The sequence below is a fragment of the Cephus cinctus genome, unplaced genomic scaffold, assembly GCF_000341935.2.
Source record: "Cephus cinctus unplaced genomic scaffold, Ccin1 Ccin1_scaffold0307, whole genome shotgun sequence".
Lineage (NCBI taxonomy): Eukaryota > Metazoa > Arthropoda > Insecta > Hymenoptera > Cephidae > Cephus > Cephus cinctus.
Window position 1 is genome coordinate 321343 of NW_014333010.1, and position 22704 is coordinate 344046.

At 37.3% G+C, this 22704-nt stretch overlaps 8 protein-coding genes across 13 annotated transcripts; 4 read left to right on the forward strand and 4 right to left on the reverse strand.

The window, feature by feature from the left end:
* Positions 1–931: 931 nt before the first annotated feature.
* Positions 932–5156, forward strand: LOC107266282 (actin-interacting protein 1). 2 transcript variants are annotated; one of them, XM_025083597.1, is made up of 13 exons: positions 932–1106; positions 2306–2427; positions 2489–2579; positions 2650–2797; positions 2875–3042; positions 3104–3272; positions 3358–3486; positions 3558–3662; positions 3739–4059; positions 4147–4425; positions 4541–4543; positions 4646–4796; positions 4898–5156. In XM_025083597.1, exons 1-13 carry the CDS (start codon positions 1091–1093, stop codon positions 5005–5007), a joined length of 1812 nt encoding a protein of 603 aa, XP_024939365.1. In that variant the 5' UTR covers positions 932–1090; the 3' UTR covers positions 5008–5156. The 2 variants fall into 2 exon arrangements, with proteins under 2 accessions (XP_024939365.1, XP_015592080.1); XM_015736594.2 differs by lacking the exon at positions 4541–4543 and having other exon boundaries at positions 935–1106; positions 4898–5037.
* An 84-nt stretch (positions 5157–5240) lies between these two features.
* LOC107266284 (protein abrupt) lies at positions 5241–9751 on the reverse strand. Of its 4 annotated transcripts, none has more exons than XM_015736600.2 (4): positions 8355–8647; positions 7684–7874; positions 7452–7628; positions 5241–6246 (listed from the first exon to the last, which is right to left on the reverse strand). In XM_015736600.2, the coding sequence occupies exons 1-4, from the start codon at positions 8359–8361 to the stop codon at positions 5578–5580; spliced, it is 1044 nt and encodes a 347-aa protein (XP_015592086.1). In that variant the 5' UTR covers positions 8362–8647; the 3' UTR covers positions 5241–5577. The 4 variants fall into 4 exon arrangements, with proteins under 4 accessions (XP_015592086.1, XP_024939366.1, XP_015592088.1 ...); XM_025083598.1 differs by having other exon boundaries at positions 5241–6249; positions 8355–8645; XM_015736602.2 differs by lacking the exon at positions 8355–8647 and adding an exon at positions 9727–9751 and having other exon boundaries at positions 5578–6249.
* Positions 8831–13634, forward strand: LOC107266281 (eukaryotic translation initiation factor 2-alpha kinase). Of its 2 annotated transcripts, XM_015736592.2 has the most exons (14): positions 8831–9270; positions 9332–9458; positions 9522–9696; positions 9863–10016; positions 10115–10301; positions 10383–10647; positions 10804–10932; positions 11001–11178; positions 11250–11355; positions 11430–11641; positions 11725–12463; positions 12566–12913; positions 12985–13242; positions 13316–13634. In XM_015736592.2, exons 1-13 carry the CDS (start codon positions 9137–9139, stop codon positions 13195–13197), a joined length of 2967 nt encoding a protein of 988 aa, XP_015592078.1. In that variant the 5' UTR covers positions 8831–9136; the 3' UTR covers positions 13198–13242; positions 13316–13634. The 2 variants fall into 2 exon arrangements, with proteins under 2 accessions (XP_015592078.1, XP_015592079.1); XM_015736593.2 differs by lacking the exon at positions 8831–9270 and having other exon boundaries at positions 10102–10301.
* Positions 13635–14763: 1129 nt separating this feature from the next.
* LOC107266288 (histone H2B) lies at positions 14764–15677 on the reverse strand. The gene has a single exon (XM_015736608.2). It carries the CDS (start codon positions 15601–15603, stop codon positions 15232–15234), a length of 372 nt encoding a protein of 123 aa, XP_015592094.1. The 5' UTR covers positions 15604–15677; the 3' UTR covers positions 14764–15231.
* A 161-nt stretch (positions 15678–15838) lies between these two features.
* LOC107266287 (histone H2A) lies at positions 15839–16469 on the forward strand. The gene has a single exon (XM_015736607.2). It carries the CDS (start codon positions 15904–15906, stop codon positions 16276–16278), a length of 375 nt encoding a protein of 124 aa, XP_015592093.1. The 5' UTR covers positions 15839–15903; the 3' UTR covers positions 16279–16469.
* A 231-nt stretch (positions 16470–16700) lies between these two features.
* On the reverse strand, positions 16701–18322 carry LOC107266285 (histone H1-like). Its single transcript, XM_015736604.2, has one exon. The coding sequence runs from the start codon at positions 18201–18203 to the stop codon at positions 17427–17429; it is 777 nt and encodes a 258-aa protein (XP_015592090.1). The 5' UTR covers positions 18204–18322; the 3' UTR covers positions 16701–17426.
* Positions 18323–19856: 1534 nt separating this feature from the next.
* LOC107266289 (histone H4) lies at positions 19857–20748 on the reverse strand. The gene has a single exon (XM_015736609.2). It carries the CDS (start codon positions 20701–20703, stop codon positions 20392–20394), a length of 312 nt encoding a protein of 103 aa, XP_015592095.1. The 5' UTR covers positions 20704–20748; the 3' UTR covers positions 19857–20391.
* A 208-nt stretch (positions 20749–20956) lies between these two features.
* On the forward strand, positions 20957–21799 carry LOC107266286 (histone H3). Its single transcript, XM_015736606.2, has one exon. The coding sequence runs from the start codon at positions 20988–20990 to the stop codon at positions 21396–21398; it is 411 nt and encodes a 136-aa protein (XP_015592092.1). The 5' UTR covers positions 20957–20987; the 3' UTR covers positions 21399–21799.
* Positions 21800–22704: the final 905 nt, after the last annotated feature.

Sequence of the window (22704 nt, forward strand, 5' to 3'; positions counted from 1 at the left end):
GTGTGGTATGAGATTTCTTGTGATAATTTACTGTGCAACGGTAATGCCATTTTAAAAACGTAGCACATTAAATAACATTTGCTAATTACATCAAGGTATGAAACCAAGAAAGGGGTTATGTACTTATGCTTACGCTGTATGAGATTTTTTAATCATGCTAAAAAAATTCTAGACATTTCAACTACCAAGTTTTGCAAAGTTACAAGGAAGATAGTAATAATAATAAAGAATAAAGACAGTTATTTTTTCATCTATAGTAGAACAACAGGTTACAGGTATATTTGAAATTGTAAATCAGACACGAAATTACTATTTAAATAGAGACGATGATCAGTGCCATCTCTTACACAATTCGTGAAACTCATTCAAATATTCAACATTTACCATCGAACGTTTATCAAACGACTTCTCGGTTTGATTTCAGTAAAAAAAAAGTTACAAAAATTATTTTATTGCATTATTCATAACCACCGTAATATTCCGCTTCAAATGTACTGTGTGTTGAGGAATAAGGAATGGTGCATTTAAATCCATAAAAAAGTTTCTTACCGACGTTTGCCAAGAGTTTTACAAGTAATCGAAGAGATGGCACAGCGTCTATCGAATTTTATTATCAGACGATAACGCTTTAATCCGATGAGCGGCCTCGTTCTAAGGGTTGCTCTGGAAACCAGCGGTAAGTTGCGGAGAACCTCTGCCGGCCAAGCTACCCGTTCGTGATCACGTTCAGCTCGGCTACGACGGGATATGCATTATCGACAGACACGATGAGCACGAAATCTTATTCCCAGGCTCGCCGCTCCTATTTAGCGCTATGTTTTTGGTATCGCCTATAACCGTAGCGTTGTGCATCTCCCTACCCATCTTTGATAGTAGCTTCGCCGTTGTCTCTTATTCTCATATTCGATGCTTCAACCAAATAAGGCGAAGGGCGGGACAAGTAATCGTGAGTGGCGAGTGTGTGGGGGAGCGAATAGAGATAGGTACTAAGCTGGGGAGGTGACAAATCGGACCTCTTCGCCGAGTTTTACCGGGTTTACCGTACTGAAAGTGTTAAACGTGTTACGCTGCGAGTAAAAGCTTTTTAGAAATGTCCTATGAAACCAGTAAGTCATAAAGAAACATTCTGTGAATTATTTCGTTTAGACTTTTAATAACGTCGATCGCTTGTAACTTGAAGTTTGATAAGTGCCACTTGCTTGTATGCTTTCTATTTCCGACTAGCCGGATGCATCTTCTCAGCCGCTTTATTATTTTTTCTAGATTTCTATTTGTCGAAGTTTCATATTTTAATCGGAGCAGTATATTCTACTGTTATTTTGTTCTTTTTCGCGGTCCGTTTCTTTCATTTAATAAACCGTTATGATTTGCTCCGAAATACCGCTCGTTAACGGAGATTCTGTCTCCGTATAATTGTCACAATTTCCGCCTCACTTATCTCAAGCACTTTGCACAATATTCGTTAGAAGGTTTTATGACTAAGCGTATTGTTTTCGTAATTTTATTATAAAAGCGATTTATCTATGTGTAATAGTGATAGAGTAACAAATATCTGTGAATCATAATCATGACTATTCCTCAGTCATAAGACATAATTTTAAAGATTGACTAGAATCAAAATCCTAGTTTGAAAATATTCACTTGTTTCCTCATCTTGACAGTGAATACTGAATTGTATATTTTTTTTATACTTTTTTTCTATAGTGAATTATTTAAACTATTTATACTCTCTCCATTTGTAGAATGCTTAACTATTTCTATGCTACTTCTGGCTTGATGATAAATTTAACTTTCTGAGTAAATAAGAAATAATAAGTAATTAATTCAGAAATTTCTGTGTTGCCTGTACACGAGAGTCAGAAATAGATGCATACATATCAAATTGCACTGTATCAGCATAAAAGTTTTAAATTCATTATTCAGTTATTTCACAAGAATATCACCGCAACTTTGCCTAAAATAATTTTGATGTTTTGATCTGGACATTTGCCAGGGTGTCAAGCAGCTGTAGATATTTTAGTTTGACAGCCGAACGTTAATTAGTTACAACAGATAGGCAAACTATATTCTGTGTATATTTCTGTGCTATAAAATTAATATTTTAAAGATAAATCAACAGAGATTAGATTGGGCTATTGATCAAATATATATACATTTGATGAATCACCATATTAATCTCATTAATACGTCTACCCTTGCGTGTCGACACCAGATGTCATCTGCTACCTGAAACACGACTAAAAAGAAAATTACATTTGATGATTGATTTTACATTTTTATCCAACATCACGAATATTTTTTTCAGAATTTATATTTGCTACATTGCCAAGAACACAACGAGGACAACCTCTAGTATTAGGTGCTGATCCGAAAGGAAAGAATTTCTTGTATACTAATGGAAACAGTGTCATCATTAGAAACATTGATGTAAGTTTTATAATTTTATACAAAACTGTTGCAAGTACTAAATTCTGTAATTTCTTTTTAGAATCCAGCAATTGCTGACATCTATACAGAGCATTCTTGTCCAGTGAATGTCGCAAAGTATTCCCCAAGCGGTTTTTACATAGCATCAGGAGGTATGCAATTATTAAACAATGTGGTGAATATATTAAATTTCCAAACACTAATAAAATCAATTAACTTCAGATCAGTCGGGTAAAGTTCGTATTTGGGACACTGTAAACAAAGAGCATATTTTGAAAAATGAATTTCATCCAATCGGAGGACCCATCAAAGACATCGCCTGGTCTCCTGACAATCAGCGAATGGTTGTTGTTGGCGAGGGAAGAGAAAGGTAAGAGAAAAAGTTAATCAGAATTGCTACAAGCAGTTTTACAATTGCTAAACAATCTGAAACAAGAATTGTCATAGATTCGGCCATGTCTTCATGGCGGAAACTGGAACATCCGTGGGTGAAATATCTGGCCAAAGTAAACCCATAAATTCCTGCGACTTCAGACCAGCAAGACCGTTCAGATTGATCACCGGAAGTGAGGACAATACCATTGCAGTATTCGAAGGGCCTCCATTCAAGTTTAAGTTAGTACTACGATACCTTAACTACCTTGAACCTATTTAAAATAAATGAATTCTATTTCAGGATGACGAAGCAGGACCATGCCCGTTTCGTACAAGCTGTACGCTACTCTCCTTCTGGAAATTTATTCGCTTCTGCAGGGTTTGATGGAAAAGTCTTTATGTATGATGGCACTTCCTCAGACCTTGTTGGAGAAGTTGGATCCCCTGCTCATCAGGGTGGAGTATATGGAGTACGAGATAAAAAGACTTGCATGATAATAAGAATAAATTTTAAAATGACCCTCAGATCCATATCTAATTATATTCCATTGCTAGGTGGCCTGGAAGCCTGATGGTACGCAACTCCTAACTGCTTCCGGTGATAAGACATGTAAACTGTGGGACGTGGAAACGCGCACAGTCATTAGTGAATTCAACATGGGATCAACTGTTGACGATCAACAAGTAAGTATTGTCTAGTAAAAAATAAAAACAACAAAGTCAACAAAATTTATAACATTTCTCATCCCTTACAGGTTAGCTGCTTATGGCAAGGCAATCACTTATTGACCGTGTCTCTAAGTGGATTCATTAATTATCTCGATGTCAATAACCCTGAGAAACCTCTCAGAATAATAAAGGTCAATACTGCAAAGATCACTGTACATGTGTAGTTATCATTGAGTATAAAACTACTTTCTTTTTTTCAACTTTTAGGGTCACAATAAACCAATTACAGTGTTAGCCTTGAGCCCCGATAGGGGTACAATTTACACAGGATCTCATGATGGTCATGTAACCAATTGGAATGCAGAGACTGGCGAGAATGATCGTGTCCAAGGTCAAGGCCATGGAAATCAAATAAATGGTATGAAAGCAACTGATAACGTCGTATACACTGCCGGTATCGATGACACCCTCAGAGTCATTGACATAGCTACAAATTCCTACCAGGGAGCTTCTGCTATAAAATTAGACTCTCAGCCAAGGGGTCTGGACATCTATGGCGACATAGTAGTCACTGCCTGCGTCAGACAGGTACGTTGATACAAGAAAAAGAATTTCATAGCATTAATATATGCCTATTATAAAAATATTTGATTTATAAGCAATCCTGACTTACAGCTCACTGTCACGCAAGATGGTAGGAAAGTGTCAAGCGTACCAATCGATTATGAACCCTCATGCGTGAGCATAAATCAAGAAAATGGTGACGTCGCCGTTGGCGGGTCCACTGACAATAAAGTTCACATTTATGAACTGTCAAGTACAACACTGACACCTAAAACCGAACTGGAACACCTAGGACCAGTCACCGACGCGGCTTACAGTCCTGACAATAAGTATTTAGTAGCTTGCGACGCCAATAGAAAAGTTATCCTCTACGTGGTTCCAGAATACAAGGTAAGAACATTAATAAACGATTAGTTAAGTAAACGTTGTTTTCCCTGCTTTGTAAATTGCTAACAATTGCCTATCTTGTTTATACTCCTTGCTTCATAAATCATGGAACTTACAGAGGGTATGTCGCTTGTGAAATTTATCATAGTTGCTACACGAAACTTACTTAAAATATTCCATATAAAAATTAGACTTACGATTATTTCATCTCTCTCTGTTTCAGCTCGCGCACAACAAAGAATGGGGCTTCCATAATGCACGTGTAAATTCTGTGGCCTGGTCACCTGACTCCGATATGGTTGCCAGTGGCAGTCTGGACACCACCATAATAATTTGGAGTGTGACAAATCCGGCTAAGCACACCATCATTAAAAGTACGTATAGATATACAGATATATAGTCCATGATTGGTACAACCTTCTGAAAATGGGGTGACTGGCATTAACGAGGTAACAACAAACTAAATTTATTCTAGATGCCCATCCGCAGAGTCAAATAACTCGACTGGTCTGGCACAACGACGAGACTCTCATCTCTGTCGGACAGGATTGCAATACAAAGATATGGCGCGTAGAAAAGATTTAATTGAACTGCCGAACCGTACTATCATCCATTTTTCGATACAGCTTAACTAACTTTAGATGCATTATATTTATTTAATTTGTAGCTTACAAATATTGTATATTATTTTTGAATACGATTCTTGATATACAATAAAAGAAAGATTGTATGAATTTACTGGAGTCACTCTCGTCATACATGAAACACATCTCTGCGAGGAGGCTGTAAAAGGAAGATGGACAATTGAACGAATATTATAGACTTCTACCCTAAGATTGTCTTTATTAAAACGATTTAACGATAACAAGAAAACAATAACAATTTGAACACTATAGGTTTGAAGGAACATGCTCGCTCTCCCGTCAATCCGCATACGTCAGCATCCAAGAGAGGAGAGATATAAGAATCATTGTCGATTCTACTTTCTCTTTATACAAATGGACGCATATGACTTTTATTCGCTTTTCCTACAATATCACGTCGGACGAGGATTTTGCAGATTAATAAACTTCTACGTACCGAACGACCGACAGAAAAGCGTCCTAACGAAGGGATACGTGAGTCAGGTTGGCTACAAACATGCCAGCATCCATTCTACGGTTTTGTCAGGCTGTAACGAGGACGTTTTTGGGGAGAAGCTACCGGGTGTCTGTAAGAAACATGTTTTCTGAGAGCGTCACGTGAACGCGATACGTGAGAACAAGCTGTACAACTGTACGAGCTGTTGCTGTGCGTCTCCATGTGAACGCGAAGATTATATTGGTTACTTAGTTGTTTTCCACAGATCAAACAAGTCACGCTTGTCTTGTTCGAACTTTGAGTGGCGTTCCTATTGGCGACTGTGGTGCCGCCTAAAAATCCAAAATTTGCATTCTCGCTGTCTACTGGTAATAACTTGACGTTTTCCAAAACCGGACTCTTCTCCTCGGTTACCAGGATACCTTCATCCATTCCACTATCCTGACCCTTGTCCACTGCTTTGTTAGAAGGTATTATTCCTGGGATTGGCTTCCTCTCACGCTGATTTAGTTTATCGTTTATCGAATAATAAGGCTTTGTCTTTACGCTGTAGGGAGTATCATCCTGGTCATTTGAAGACTCCTCCTCAGGGTTGTCCGTTAGGTGCATCGTCGAGACTGACTCTAGGGATTCGGCAAGAGCTGTACTGTCGTTTGATTCCTTTCTGACTGCCATCTCCGAGGTGTCCTTCTCTTGGGCGAGTACAGGTGGATTCACAAAGAGTCCGTTGTCGTGTCGTGAATTCTTCTGGAATTAACAGTGAAGTCTACATGACGGACAACGAATTGATACATAGTACATTGATACTGAAGCTGTTAGCGAAAGGCATTAATTCCACGATTATTTTTTATTTTTACTGGTCCAGGTTCTCTCTTGCATTTCTTTTTGTAACTACTAAACATATGGTGGATGATTAAAAGAGAAACTTATGGCAGCTACCTCTGTCATATTATTGGATCATTTTTAGAATTCCACCTGTCATCTTTTATTCTGTAGTCTTGTTTCTCGTTAAGTGCAATCTGTCGCGACATAAAGTATCGTGAAGAAAGCTATTTTTTAAATGTACCTTTAAATTCATTCTATGGGGTAAGGTTCCATGGGATGCATCCACTTGCATTTAGTTGCAACACACACAACGATCTTGATCTCGTGGATATCGTTTGTTATTCATTATCGTTCCTTCGATGCGCGTATGTACACAATATGTACGCGGAGGACAAGTCCTTTGTGAAGTACTTCTTGAGGAACGACAGTGAATGTGTTTAAGTGACCTGAACAAAACAACACGATCATAGGGTGATATCAAGATTAAAGAAGGATCAAGCGAGTGTGCTAATTTTTCTCTTTTTTTGTCTTTTTTATCAATTATATGACAGTAATATAGTGTAGTGAAAAATGGGCTACATGAGAAAAAAGAAAACACTGTAGCGGCACTGAAGAAAATTTCTAGCGATATCCTTTTAACATGAGATACAGAAACAATCTATGTTAATCGTAGCAGCATATTGTCCAATCGCCATAATGTAGTTACAAAAATCATACAACATTTTTGCATGCAATCGATTTTTGTTAATTACATAGAAACTGTATATATGCCTGAAATCTTGAAAAACGCTAGATGGTCTGCATTCCTAGTGCAGAGTGCGGTTCAGAAAGTGTGGTAAAATTTTGACTTTGAAATATATTAATGATTTATAGAAAATGTTATGAGTATTCCTGTATTGTACTGTACAATCATCAGCAATAAAGTCTATCTTTCACGAATGATCTGCTTGACTGTGTTGTTCTCATGTATTACAAATAGATGTTATGTTTCACATGCAAAGTTCTTGGAAGAATTAATCCATTTTAAGGGATTTTGGAGACCAGTATCATCAATCGGTACAAGAAATAAAATTCACTAGTTATCAGATTCTTAGGTATTTGAGTTAATAACAAGTTTTGCATACCCCAGCAATGTCAGCCAACCCACGAATATGAAGAGTATCAGCCATAGCAAGAAGAGCAGGGAGTTGTTCTTGATATATATTGACCTCTCCGTTATACATAAATGTCACTAACGCACATAAGTTTGCATATTCCATACCAGGTAGCACAATAACTGGATGCTGCTGAGAGCTCAAGTCCTGCAATGCAATTTAACGAATAACATAGAAAACAAAGAGGAATCTATAGCAGTACCTTAAATAATTCCTTGAAATAATAGCTGCATGCTGAGAGTATGATCCTGTGAGCTCGAATATGCCTACCACCAGCACTTAGAGTGACATCCGTCAAATATCCTCCATCAAGTAGTTTTGGCAGGGAGCTCAGAAGTGTATTTTGGAAATTGTGCCACCGTAAGCAAAATTGCTGTTGACTCTCCATGCCTCCTAGCCAAAGAGATTCATAGTATAACTTTAATCTAAATGAGTTGCAATATACTACAGTGAGACAGATTTGCACTAAAACGCTTCCTAATAAAATAAATGATATGTATAATGAGTATCAGACTATTATTCCTAAATAAAATGCAAATGAAACACTCTAATCTCCATGATTGGAAAGAACCTATTCCTTAAAATATAAAGTAAAAAAAATATAGGAACGTAAAAGAGTTCCTATTGGACATGTCTGAGATGCATTTAGCCACTAGTAGTAGATCAGTAGCTAGAGAGTGAGACAATCCTATTTATTTAATCAGCCAGTAGGTTCCAGCCAAATCTATTATTGTCCTCAGGTATGGCTGGAGGAAAGGATAGATGTTGGCGTGTGTTTGATCGCTTGCACAATTGTCACTCTTTTGTAACAAACGTCCTTGAAACTGTGATCGAATGGAGAATGAAATTAGGAAGTAATAAACACATTCACACCTTGCATCCTCGACCCTCTATTTCTCCCCGGAGATACAATACTCTTTGCACAACACTGCACTTCACCTGGCAATCCGCAAGAGCAGGAACAACTCTGTAGCCAAAAGAGGACGGAACACAAGAGCTGACGAGAGTTCTAATGATATTTCTGAGCGCTACCTCACGTGTTCCAAACAAAGCACAATCCAAGAAGATGCTTGTGATTAGATGATAACCAGTTCTCGACTTCTGCTGTACCACTATGATTCTGAAGTACCTACGCTGTTACTATTTGGGCGTAATCAATATCTAGTGGGAGACGTGGACATCGTACAATTGGTTTAACTTACTCCCACTGCCTTGCTCCAATCCCTTTTTTGGAGAAGAAGCCAATGGCGTCGCCCCAAGAACAACTTAGTTCAGAAGACAGCACATGTGCAAACCCAGATGATAACAAAGAGCAGTAAATGGTTTTTAAAATGAGAGCAGCCACGCTGGCACTCGGTCGGTGCTGGCGCAAGCGTATAAGTAATGAGAATGACTCATAAACGTCACCTGCTCCAATCGCCAGGTGTAAAAAAGTTGTAAAGATTCTGGAGCCTTGTCTGTAACTTTTTTCCTGTTCTCATTTCCTAACCCGTTGTTTTATGTTCAACAAGTTGGCAATGCTTCGACGTACGTTGGAGCAGCTGATTACATGTCGGATGTTATTGGGTGTCTTCAAAATTCGACGCGCTTCTTGATCTAACGTATGTTAAATAATAATGGTGTGGAAAAGCTGCTGCCCTTTAATTACATAGAAAATGAGTAACACGTTTGGATGGAAGCAACAAATTGCGTCATTTCTAGTGTTTATATCATGTCTTGTATTCGTTGGCAGTTCCGATTTTGAACAGCTGACCTTTTGCGGGCCAACTTCGGAAAAGCCAATTCGCAGGTAACTGAGAACATTAATGTTAAATTTGAATAAAACATTGTTTATATAATTCTTTTTACAGTTTGGTATTTGTGAGTACTCTGGATGGAAAAGTATCTGCATTGGATGCAGCTCATCAAGGAGAAAAACAATGGACTTTAGATTTTGATGATGGACCTATGTTATCATCGAGTATCCATCGAAGAGAAGTATGTCAAATGTAGCAAAGTATATTCTGGATTTAAGTATTTCATGAGTATGTATTATTCTAGCTTAACAATAATGGACAATGGGTGAAACTAATCCCATCGTTAAATGGTGGCCTGTATAAATTTGATGGGGAGCATTTAGAAGGCATTCCAGTATCTACGGAACATCTCCTCAGATCTTCCTTTCGTTATTCGGATGATTTAGTGTTTTCTGGTGGCAAAGAAACACGCTCATATGGTAAGATGAAAAATAAATAGTAATACAAACCTTATGGATATAATAATTGTTGTGCTGAAGTAGTTTGGTTTTGTAACAGACATCTATAACATAAAATTTACTCCAAATAGTTATGTTATATACAGATGAAATAAGACCAAATAAGGCATATCTAATTTTTCATTAGGAGTATCAGCAACAACAGGAAAAATATTATACCAATGTAATATCAGTGGTTGTACTAATAAAACCAATGACAATTATAACGATGAAGAAGTACTCGTTATTCAACGTCTCCAGCAAACTGTACGAGCCGTTGAACCGCGTACTGGTGCTGAAAGGTCAATTTCCAAATTTGCAATTTAATGTAGTAACACTTTTAAAACGTACTTCATTTTCATACTACAACTTCAAATATTCCTTAAGTATTGTATTTCAGGTGGAATTTTAGTGTGGGACAGCATGATCTAACTCTTCTCCCAGCAGAAACAGCCGATTGCCATGATACAGCAGCAAACCCATCACAAAAGAATATTGTGGACATAGAACTGAAAGTCATTGTACCAGAGGGCCTAGTTTGGGCCATAAATAAAAGCAATCCCAATGTAAAATTATGGCAATACAAGGTAACATGATAATTTGCGGCTAATCAATATAATTAGTAAAAGATTAAAGAATTTATATCATTAAACTTTTCTCTTGCTCAGTTTGATTCACCAATCGTCACTGTGTGGAGGAAGGAGAATACGCCAACTTCAAAAAGTGAAAAGGGTCTGGAAGAAGTAAATTTATTTGATGGCTCACAATGGGAATGGGGTTCTGATTTTTCGTCAAGTCCCAGCATATATTTAGGAATGCACGAAAAACAATTGTACGTCCAAGAGAATGAAGCATTCTCTAAAGCTTTAAGCCAGAGCCCGCAAAAGCAACTGCAATATCCAAAGATTCCATGGCAACCCTATCCTGCTATAAGTACGATTATTTATTCGCTCTACGTAATCAGCTAAAGAATAACATTATCTCAAAACAAACTAATATTTTATTTCTCCTAATATGACTTTTGCCATAATGGCCTGCAAAATTAATTAAACTCTACTATTGTCAAACGTCTCATTTCTCTTCCAACAGGTACTGCAGTGTCAATGACGGTTAAAAATGTAGTTCAGGGTGAAAACAACAGTGAAATGCACTCAGAAATAAGCGAGAGTCAAAGTACAACAGCACTTTCAGTACTGTATAATTCAGAATACATAAACGGTACGTAATGGCACCTTAAAAACGTTATCCTATGTTCTTGTAGTGATATGATATTATTGAATTCTTAGGAAATGGCTTTTATCTATATTCCAAGGGCCAACAAAGCTGGAATATTACTAACCAGTGTAATGAAAGTGATCCAGTAATAATTGTAGAGAATGTTGAGCTACCATCTTTGACTGAATATATGAATGACGAAGAGGAGACTCCAGTGAAAATAATTATTGTTTCACTTTGGTACTGGTGGTGAGTAATAATTACAGATACATCACTAATTATGTCTGAGTAGCTATAACATGGAATATACTATTGTTTAGGAAGGAAGTGGTAATAATATCTATTACTACAGCATTTCTCTTAAATTTTTTGCTGACACAACGTCTCCTGAACGCAACGACAATTGTTAAGGACGCAGTGATGCCGGTAAGTCACACAATACTTCCAAACAATATCATAACTATACGCATGAACTTCTAACACAAAGGTTTATGTAATAGCCTTTGATTGTGGAAAGGCACGTCGAGGCAAAAGAGGAGGATCACAAAGCTTTCCAGGATGTTGGAAATGGGGTAGATTTCTATTCGCGTTACCTGACGGATTTCGAACAAATTGATTGTCTTGGAAAAGGTGGCTATGGAATTGTGTTTGAGGCAAGAAACAAAATAGATGATTGTAATTACGCCATTAAAAGAATTGCCTTGCCAAACAGGTAAATAACAACGAAGCATATTCTGTAAATTATAATCCTATTATTATGGTGACTTTAAATATTCAGTTATATCTCATGTACAGTCGAGACTCAAGGGAACGCGTAATGAGAGAGGTAAAAGCTCTGGCTAAATTGGATCACCACAATATAGTGCGTTACTTCAATGCCTGGCTGGAATGCCCACCAGCAGGGTGGCAGGAAAATCACGATCTCCTGTGGAAGAACAAACAGGAATTCACGTCGGAAACATCACACAGTCTTACAAACACCAAACCGAGGAATTCGGTGTGCATTGATGTACCACAGAGTGATGCATCCTCTGTAGATAGTGCTTTTGATGCTTTCGAATTGAATCAAACTACCAAGGATGATGATTCCTTTATTGTATTTGATACGGATCCTGAAGGAATCAGAGGACATGATCGAGTTATAAATTTCAGTGACGACAACAGTGTTTCTAGTACTGATATTTCTATTTCGATTGGTGCTGCTAGTATTAAACCATCTTCGAAGCAGAAGATGAATCACTCTGAGTCGATAGTCTTTCAAAATAGCATTACTTCCAATAAAGAAAAATCTAAGGAAAGTATTGCTGATAAAAAGTCTAAACTAGCTCTGGATTTAGAAGGTACTGGTGTTCGAAAAACGACGAAAATGTTCCTATACATTCAAATGCAACTGTGCCAAAGATTGAGTTTGCGTGAATGGCTGAAGAGACAAGATAGACCTAGAAATTCTAAAAGAATTTGTAATATATTTCAACAAATAGTCGATGCTGTGGAATACGTTCATCTGCAGGGTCTTATCCATCGTGACCTCAAGGTACATTGAATCAGCTAATTATATTAAAGTTACTTGCAGTAACTTTCTCTAATTTTCGTTTTAGTCCTTATTTCTTTTGATATATCGTTTGTATCCTTTTAGCCATCGAATATTTTCTTTGCCTATGACGAGAAAATAAAAATAGGTGACTTTGGTCTAGTCACTGCAATGACAGAAGGCTTTGACGAAGCACGAACTCCTAGTGAACAAGAGGACATGATGAATCTAAAGACTGGTCTGCATACTGCATGTGTTGGTACTCACCTGTATATGTCGCCAGAACAGATGAACGGCCAAGTTTATAATTATAAAGTAGATATTTATTCACTTGGAATTATCCTATTTGAGCTTCTCACACCATTCACAACAGAAATGGAAAGAGTGGTTGCTTTAATGAATTTAAGGAAAGCTGTGTTCCCTAAGGATTTTGCTACTCATTATCCAGCAGAGGTATGCCAACCATTCTTTTAAAATGATAGAAATTTTTTATACTTGAGAAACAGATGAAAATTTTTTGACAGTTTGACTTGCTGAAGATGATGCTTGACGAGAACCCTAACAAAAGACCCACAACTCTGGGAATAAAGGCACGACCGCCATTATGCAATTCTAGCTCACAAAATGACCTGAGTGCCAACGAGGGAAATAAATGGCACTTCGAATTGCCACAATTGAGCAGACATTCCTCTGTAACAAGTAGTGGTAGCAGTGAATCATGGGAGAATATTAGTTAGATAAGCAGAATACATAGAGCAAATGTAAACAGGAATATTGTACATGTATGTGTTCATCAGCAGTATTGATATTCAGTCCATTTGTATAAATATCAATGCTAATTTAAATTGATTCCAGAAAAATGGAAGAGAAAGAGGGTGTTCATGGACTGTACACGATGTTGTTCATGCAAATAACATATTATAAGACTTTGAAGCTGTATATCGATTGTATCAATGATGAATCTTAACTGTAATGCCATATTTTTTAGAAGTCTACATTAGAAATATGTTAATCAAATATTGCCTTGGCAGCCACTGGGTATGAATTGACAAAATTATTTTTCTCTATCTATAGTTGGCTATTACTTTGCAAAGAGGTGAATGTTACAAAAGTACGATCGTTAATCAATTTTGCGCTATTAAAAAACGTGAAAAATATATTTCTTTTATTTGTACATCATCAGTGTATTTTACTTGACCCTCTACCCGTCATGAATTTCAATAAAATACTCAGTATGTTTTACAAAGTAATTGCATTACAGCGTTATACAATCAACAATCCCATTTCCTATATTACCGCACATCATTGACGAATGTTATCTTTTATTCGTCAACACTCGAAATTCTTATCACTATGACAAATAACGTAATTACAGATGACTCACGAGTTTTGTGCGTTACAAATAAGAGTCTCACATTTCAGGAACAGTAAAAACAATATGTAGATAAAAAAGAATCATCTAATTTTAAGTACTTTCATTGTCTGTGGGAGCTCCATTATTTTTAGATTGAGGCTGAACGAATTCTTCCTTTAAAGTCAGAAATCTGTTTCTGCAAAAGGAAAAGAATTTTAAAAAACTATTTCAATCCATTATGGAATACAAATCTCTCCACAATGTACAATACTAAAAAAGAAAGGTTGCCAGAGAACATTTTATATGCTGATGTAAAAACTTTTAACGCACCAATCAGAGAGCTCGGTGTAATATACTTCATCGCCATCAGTACTTGGTTTAATTGTCTATCATACAATCTATATGAACAATCTCTATTAACACAATGTACAATTAATTGAATATTACGCTCATCAAAGCTATACATAATTATATTAAGGAATATGCAGAGTTAAATGACTGTTTGCAAAGTATGATCGTGTACAGTCTTGTAAATAAAACATAACACGTACCAAACGAACTACTGCGGGCAAGTCCAGTGATATAAGGCTTTCAGGAAGCAGTTGGCGACAAAAATGGTTCACAAGAATATACAGTTAACTGTACAGACGATAAAAAAAATTTTATCACAGCGATGCTTTGCATGAATTGCGAATTTCAAAATATCAAAAGACAAGTAAAATTGTAGTACACGTGAACTACTATTTGAAAAAGTGGTTTGCAAAATTGGCTAGACTTCTGTGAAGGTCTACTTATGTTTTCAGGACTTAACTGTAATGGCACTGCAGGAAACTGGCGAGGCTTTTCCCGTTGGTCTATTTGAAACCACTAACTCTGCGCCGTCCGTATGAAACGTGCCACCTTGCTACAAAATACTTCTGGTTGGAAAATAAATATTATAGTCTTGTTCTGACATTAAGCTCGTTTAGTGGCATTTTTTATTTAAAGTAGCAGTTGTCATAGAGAACTGTTACATATAATAAAAAGTTCGTTTGTACTATCATAGCTGGAATTCTGAACGTAAGAAATATGCTAAATAATTGATTTCATTCCTACGTTTTGTTACTCAGGCAAGAAAGTAAAAAATTACTGAGAATGAATAACTTAATTGGATGCATCATGTTTCTTAGAATTCTGTCCGAGTAAGTAGATAAACCTGGGAAATTTAAGCTTCGCTAATCTGTGATTTAAAAAAGATGATTTTTTCCTAGATAGAAAGAATACTGCTCTGAATTTATTAAGAGCAATGACAAACGAAGATTAGGTAGAAATAAATATGTAACTGGCAGTTCCTCGTAGAAATATTTTGTGGTCCTTAAAAGGACCGTTATAGGTTTGTTGGACGCCTTGTAGAATTCATCGTTAATTATATCCCATCTTACTTGGAACTCGTGTATTTAGTGACGGCCTTCGTACCCTCACTAACCGCGTGCTTGGCGAGTTCACCAGGAAGCAGAAGTCGCACGGCAGTCTGAATCTCCCGGGACGTGATAGTCGAACGTTTATTATAATGAGCTAAACGCGATGCTTCTGCAGCAATTCGTTCAAAGATATCGTTAACGAAACTGTTCATGATGCTCATAGCTTTGCTGGAAATACCAGTGTCGGGATGCACTTGCTTCAAAACTTTATAGATATAAATAGCATAGCTTTCCTTCCTCTTGCGCTTTTTCTTCTTATCAGCCTTTGATATATTCTTTTGGGCTTTTCCAGCCTTTTTCACGGCCTTACCGCTCGTCTTAGGTGGCATCCTCACAAAAGTGAACGAACTGTCAGATTTCCAATACAACACAAATAATAGCTCAAGCACTAATGCGGGTCAGTGGGTGCCGCCTCATACTTATAGGCAGTGAAGACCTCCCTACGCACCAATCAGATGGCTCGTAGTGAAAACACCGAATAAGCAACGCTCCTATTGGTCCGTTGGATTTAGTGGAAAACCGTTATAAGGCCAAATGTACCATCCTTTTTACTCAAATCGACGTCTCTACTCCAGACGGGAGGATCGTCTGTCATACTTGTACTACGAAGCGTTTAGTAAATCGATATCATGTCTGGGCGAGGCAAGGGTGGCAAGGCTAAGGGAAAGGCGAAGTCTCGTTCAAGTAGGGCTGGACTTCAGTTCCCTGTTGGTCGTATTCACAGACTTCTTCGTAAAGGTAATTACGCGGAACGTGTGGGCGCTGGAGCTCCGGTTTATCTTGCTGCTGTTATGGAGTATCTGGCTGCTGAAGTACTTGAATTGGCTGGCAATGCTGCACGTGACAACAAGAAGACTAGGATTATTCCTAGACACTTGCAATTGGCCATCCGGAATGACGAAGAGTTGAATAAGTTACTCTCTGGTGTGACTATTGCCCAGGGTGGTGTATTACCTAACATCCAGGCTGTACTTCTGCCCAAAAAAACTGAGAAGACTACGTAAGAAGAGAGCTACGAGTACCACTCCAAGAATACAAAAACCGGCCCTTTTCAGGGCCACAAATAATTATGTACGAGGAATAGCTTTACAGTTTAATCATGAAACTTTAAATAATTTATTGTCCAACGCATTATATCCATCTTTTATTATACAAAATGCATGTATGTACAAATAAACCCTATGTTATTCATAAATTACGATATTAACGCGATGATTATTTTAAATACTAGGGTTAATTTATATCGACGTATATCATAAATTATTTTATTCTATTTCCATTTGAAAAAGTAAGAAAGATAAAGCTTAATACGCTTACTTAGAACTTCACATAATATAGTCGAGGGGCATGTTCGTTCCTAGTACTTTTATGTACTTAGGAACACTGGTGTGTTCAAAAATGAGCTGAGAGCACAGAATACATCGTCCTCGTTCCAATGCATTTAATAAACAACGATACACTCAGCGCTCTATACTCATTTTCGAACACATCCAAGCACTTAAAAATACTAAAACGAACAGATCTATTAATAACTAATCTAAATATCTACATTTTTCAATAATTATCTCTTGTTGAATAATCTAGTTTAGGCTATGGATGAAGTAATCTGAATATAACAATAGAATGGTTCTTATATATGTACATGTAATCCGTTCACGAGTAAAATAGATTTTGAGGGGCCATATTTCTATAACATTAAAGGTAACAGAGTCCCCTAAATAGGCTTTCTTTCTCGTGAAACGACTGTATAATATTGATTTTTCTAAACTATGTACGAGGTACGTCTCAATATTTAGGTATAGGAAATTCCTCCAGATAAAGATTTTGCACAAAAAATGAGCTGCCACAGTCAGTGTCCTGTACATTAGTTAATTAATATCACAAATTCCTCTGAACAATGTCACAGCCATTTACCCTCTAATAGATCAGTTAAAGTAAATCAATTATACTCATTAATAAGGTACACTACAGACTTTTATCGTATCTAAAAATCAATTTCGTCAAATGACGTTCTGTACAAATGAAATGACGGTAGAATGAGGGATGAACTTTTATGAAACCAAAAATCATGGTCTACGTAATAAAAACGTGTTGGCCCTGATAAGGGCCGTTCGCATATCTCTCTCTTTCAATCTCCCGCCAGGATTTGTATTCACTTTTTTTGTGAAACTGGCTTCTTCGACGCAGTTTTAGCTCCTTTAGAAGCAGCAGCAGCAGCCTTTTTGGGTTTAGGTGCTTTAGGCTTGGTCGTAGGTGATTTGGTGACTTTCTTAACCTTAGACGGACTTTTTGGTTTGGCAACTCTTGGTGGAGCTTCTTTGGCAGCTTTGCGCTTTTCAGGGACAGCAGTAGCAGTAGCAGCAGGAACGGCTTTTTTAGGAGCAGCAGCCTTCTTGGCGGCCGCTGGCTTCTTAGCCGCTGCACTACTCTTCTTACTAACGTCAGCCTTCTTAGCCACGCTAGCTGCACTGGTCTTTTTGCTAGCAGCAGGTTTCTTCGCAGCAACAGTCTTCTTCGTCGCGACGCTCTTAGCAGCTGGACGTTGCACCTTTGGCTTGGGTGCGTCGGTCTTGGCCGAAGGTAGCTTAAACGATCCTGAAGCACCCTTACCTTTGGTCTGCACTAGCTCACCAGACGCCACAGCAATCTTCAGATATTTCTTGATGAACGATGCGTGCTTCTCGGCGTCAAGCTTGTACGTTGTCGCAACGTATTTCTTGATGGCTTGCAGAGAAGAACCACCACGTTCTTTTAGACTCTTAATGGCGGCATTCACCATTTCCGATGTACGAGGATGATTTGGCTTGGCGCGTGGCTTCTTCGACTTAGCTGATGCTGCTTGCTTTTTTGGCGATGCTGCCTGAACTGCTGAGTTACTTTCCGCTGGTGCGGAAGCCACTACGACCGGAGATGCTGCCTTGTCACCCATTATTGATGATTGATCCTCTTCTTCTTCTTTACGAATACAAAATACTTGCAGTATTGCTTCCTTGCACACGGAGGTTCCGTACGAGACTGATTCTCCAGTGGGTCTGAATGTTGAGTCTTAACATAGGTGGTGCTAGTATGACAGAGCGCGGACCATGGAGAGAGACCCGCTTGCGTTTAACACACCCGGTTTGATGATCGTTCGTGAGTACGGCACTGATCTTATTGTTTAATAATCTTTATTTCATTGTTAGATTACTTTTGGAGACTACGTATCGTTATTGGTGAAAGCTTATGAGTTTCGACTAATCACCAAAAAAGTTTCGAGACCATTGAAAATTGATAAAGGTAAAAAACTTGAGGCAGCGGCGACGCGTGCGCCTCTGCCGCTACCGCGCCTGGATCATCGCAATTATTAATAAAAATCATTCCTTAACAATTGTGTATTAAACTATTGGCATTTTAGGTAGGCCAAGCTTCGTTCTATGTGCTTATCCAATCTTGTTCTCGAGAAGTTTTCTGAAGCTTGGTTATCGTTCAATGAAATGCCGACGGAGGCGAGCAGATTTCATTCAACCCCATTGATAGCGACGTGGCTTTCAGTTATCCTGGACCATTGGTTTCTTGGTGATGATTTTTTATCAGATATACATGGCTTTGTAGGAAATCTTTGTCCTTGGTTAATTATTATTTTTATTTAATTTATTTAAATGTTCGTCGATTCTATGAGGTATCTAACTGGATAGAAGTGGATTGATTTGCTAGTTCCCTATGCAGTGTCTTCGTACGGCTTTAGCAATATTCATCGTAGTTCATATACATTTTTTTTTTTCATTAATTTAATAAGTTTAATTTTTTCTGAATTTGACAATTTGCGGTAATGTATTCAATAGGTTTAAAGGCCAACAGTTCAATGAATCCGATAACGTTTATCTTGCAGGCGTATGAGAAGGTATGTGACATTGATAAGAGATATTTTTTTAACTCGATTACAAATGATCATTTTTTATGTATCAAATTGGTACTAGCTACTTGATATTATTTATTTTTTTATTTTCTATTTCCCATTTTTTTTAATACTACAAGGTTTGGAATAATTGATAGCATGGAATTTAAAGATTTTGGAAGGACATGAATGTTACGTTGTTGGCAGACTGGGTTTTAAGTGTGGTATAAAATTATGAAGGTGAAATTGTTTATAATTTTTATTATGAAATATGTATGAATTTATTACGTAGCCAGAATAATATATGCATGTTATTAACATAACGTTTCGATTATAGTATATCTACAGTCTTCTTTTCGCTTTCATAAAAACTATTAACATAACGTTTCGATTGTAGTATATCTATAGTCTTCTGTTCGCTTTCATATTGTTAATTTTTTGCATCTGATTAAGTATTCATATTTGTAAAAAATTTCTTATATGAAATATTAGTCTATGCTATGTCAATAATTATGGTACAAAGTACACAATTTTTGTTCGTCTGAAACCAAGCTAAGAAACTGATTTTTGACATCTTTTTAATTGTTTCAGGAACTAACAAGGCTTGGAAGAGAAATAACAGGAACTGTAATGTACGTTCTACTTATGGTGTAAATAGTTATAAAATATGTTCCGAACAAGTTGATACTACTGTAAATAAAAAATGACTTTTTCAAAACAATTTCTGCTGTATTAATCTCTTCACAAGTTGTGGTTCTTCCAATAATTTAAAGTACAGATACATTTCTGTGCAAGCATAAATAGCATTGCAGTTTCATTAATTCAGTAACATTTGAGTCTGTTTATGCTTTAGTCTTACAATGGATTTTAAAACGTGGCATAAATTTCAATTGACAGAAACTGAATATATCTCTCAACATGTTATATTAGCCTATCTTTTCTCATTATGCTCTACAAAAACCTTGGCGTCTTTTAAGGTATTTCATGGCGCGTAGTATTGCCTAATTTAATTCATTGAAACAATTGGATTAAAATTAAAAATAATTTATAGGCGGCTATTAAGAATATTGAACAACATTTTTTAAGTACTGCCTCTGAAGAAGATATCCTTGTAAATATTTAGTATAATAAATCTAAGTAAACGAATACCATTCCAAAACGTATAAAAATATTGGGGCCCTGAAAAGGGCCGTTTTGTTTTACGGTTTGTCTGATATTATAGACGTATGTCAAGTCCGATGACTTAACCACCGAAACCATAGAGGGTGCGTCCTTGCCTCTTAAGGGCATAGACTACATCCATAGCAGTAACTGTTTTCCTTTTTGCGTGCTCGGTATAGGTGACAGCATCTCGGATTACGTTTTCAAGGAAGACTTTCAAGACGCCACGAGTTTCTTCGTAAATCAAGCCAGATATACGCTTGACACCACCACGACGAGCCAGACGACGAATGGCAGGCTTGGTGATTCCTTGGATGTTATCTCGAAGAACTTTTCTATGGCGCTTGGCTCCTCCTTTTCCCAATCCCTTTCCTCCCTTTCCACGACCAGTCATGTTTGCTCAGATAGTTTATACAGACGATGTGAACAAAACAGATGACGAAATTCGTTTGAGTAAAAAGGCTCTGAAGCGCCTCGTTATATAGTGTACGGATAGGGGCATCCCCACCATGAGTCCACCAGCCAATAAGAAGCGAGCACTCCCCACTATGACTACACCAGCGAATCAGGAGGAGCGGACATCGAGCTTGGGAATGGAATAAGAGAGCGCACTAAGGCACGCAAATTTCACATTGCATTTAGTCTTCGTGAGATACAGTGAATTATTTTATTTGAGAAATGGCTCGTACCAAGCAGACTGCAAGGAAATCGACTGGCGGGAAGGCTCCAAGAAAGCAACTTGCTACCAAGGCTGCTCGTAAGAGTGCACCGGCTACTGGCGGAGTGAAGAAACCTCATCGCTACAGACCTGGAACTGTCGCCCTGCGTGAAATCCGTAGATACCAGAAAAGCACGGAATTACTGATCCGCAAGTTGCCATTCCAGCGACTTGTTCGTGAAATTGCACAGGACTTCAAGACCGATCTGCGCTTCCAGAGCTCTGCTGTTATGGCACTTCAGGAAGCTAGCGAGGCATACTTGGTAGGATTGTTTGAAGATACCAATTTGTGTGCAATCCATGCCAAACGTGTTACCATCATGCCTAAGGATATTCAACTGGCTCGCCGAATTCGTGGAGAACGTGCTTAAACGCAATACGATTAACATCTTCGTATCAAAAAACGGCCCTTTTCAGGGCCATTAACATGTCATACAAGGATACATTCTAGGTTCATAATATAAAAGTAATGTTAGGCATTTTTTTGAAACAAGTTATTTCTTGATTTATCTAATTTCACATTTACAAGATATTTTTATTACTGAAATTCACAGTATCAGAAACAGGCGTAACAAAATATTAACAATAGTGACTTCATTTCTATCAATAAATGCGACGCGTAATTCTCTTTGAGGTTATATATATATATAATAAGGCGGGAAACTCCAGCCAATCCTCTTGTTCCCAAGCGGCGCTTGAGGTTAGCCAACCAAGAATAAGCATAACAACGCCATCTATTTTAAAACCTGAACAAAGTTGTTGATAACAGAGAGTCCTGTTTTGTTTCATTTCATTAAAAAAAAAGGAATATTACCAACAATCAGTAACTCAATTTTTAATTATTTACAGCCATGAACAGCACCATCAGGAAGTTAGCTGGGGAAAATAAAAATTTATATGTTTATAATGCCTAAAAAATTGCTCCTTATGTTTTCCTAATTGCTCCACTGCTACGATGCAATGATTAATAAATATTCATTAAAACAGAAACATATTTCTTTTATTGAAATTTTAAATGACAAGTAAAATTTTATTTTCTCTTGCAATTAGCTCGATTTCAAACGTGAACAATGTCGTTGGTTTAGGAATACATCTACAACAGCTGCCGTCAACATTGCGAAGTTTCTTTTGTATTTTAAAGGTTGCCGTAATTTTTTAATTCTTCATGCATACTTTGTAACATGATCAGACCGCTACAAATGGTCATACGCGACAAAGTAGTTAATATCATGCTCAGATCTCTTACAGTCCCTACCGCTCGAATCGATTGTAGCAAATTTGGTGCAAAGAGAATTTTTCCATGGACCGAAATGTGAACCGAACTATCTTCTCACATCAATACGGACTTTTGAATCATGGGTTGCAAATTATCAGATTGTCCTTTTACGTCGAACGTCGAAAACGCGATCCACTTTGTTCCAAATGTACTTATATAGCGTGACCAGCTTTCTGAAATTTTGAGGCTACCAGGATTTTCGAATGTTTCTTGGAATACGTCTTTCAGACTCTAATTTCATTTGCTATCCAGTAGTTCGTTTGTCTCATTTATAAAAGTTTCACTTTCATTCTCAGTTTGGTAATCATGATTTATATCCACTGTCTGGTCGCCAATGATGATTGATTCGCGAGCATTTCCATCCGGATTATTATTTGAAGTTGTCATGTCACTCATAATAG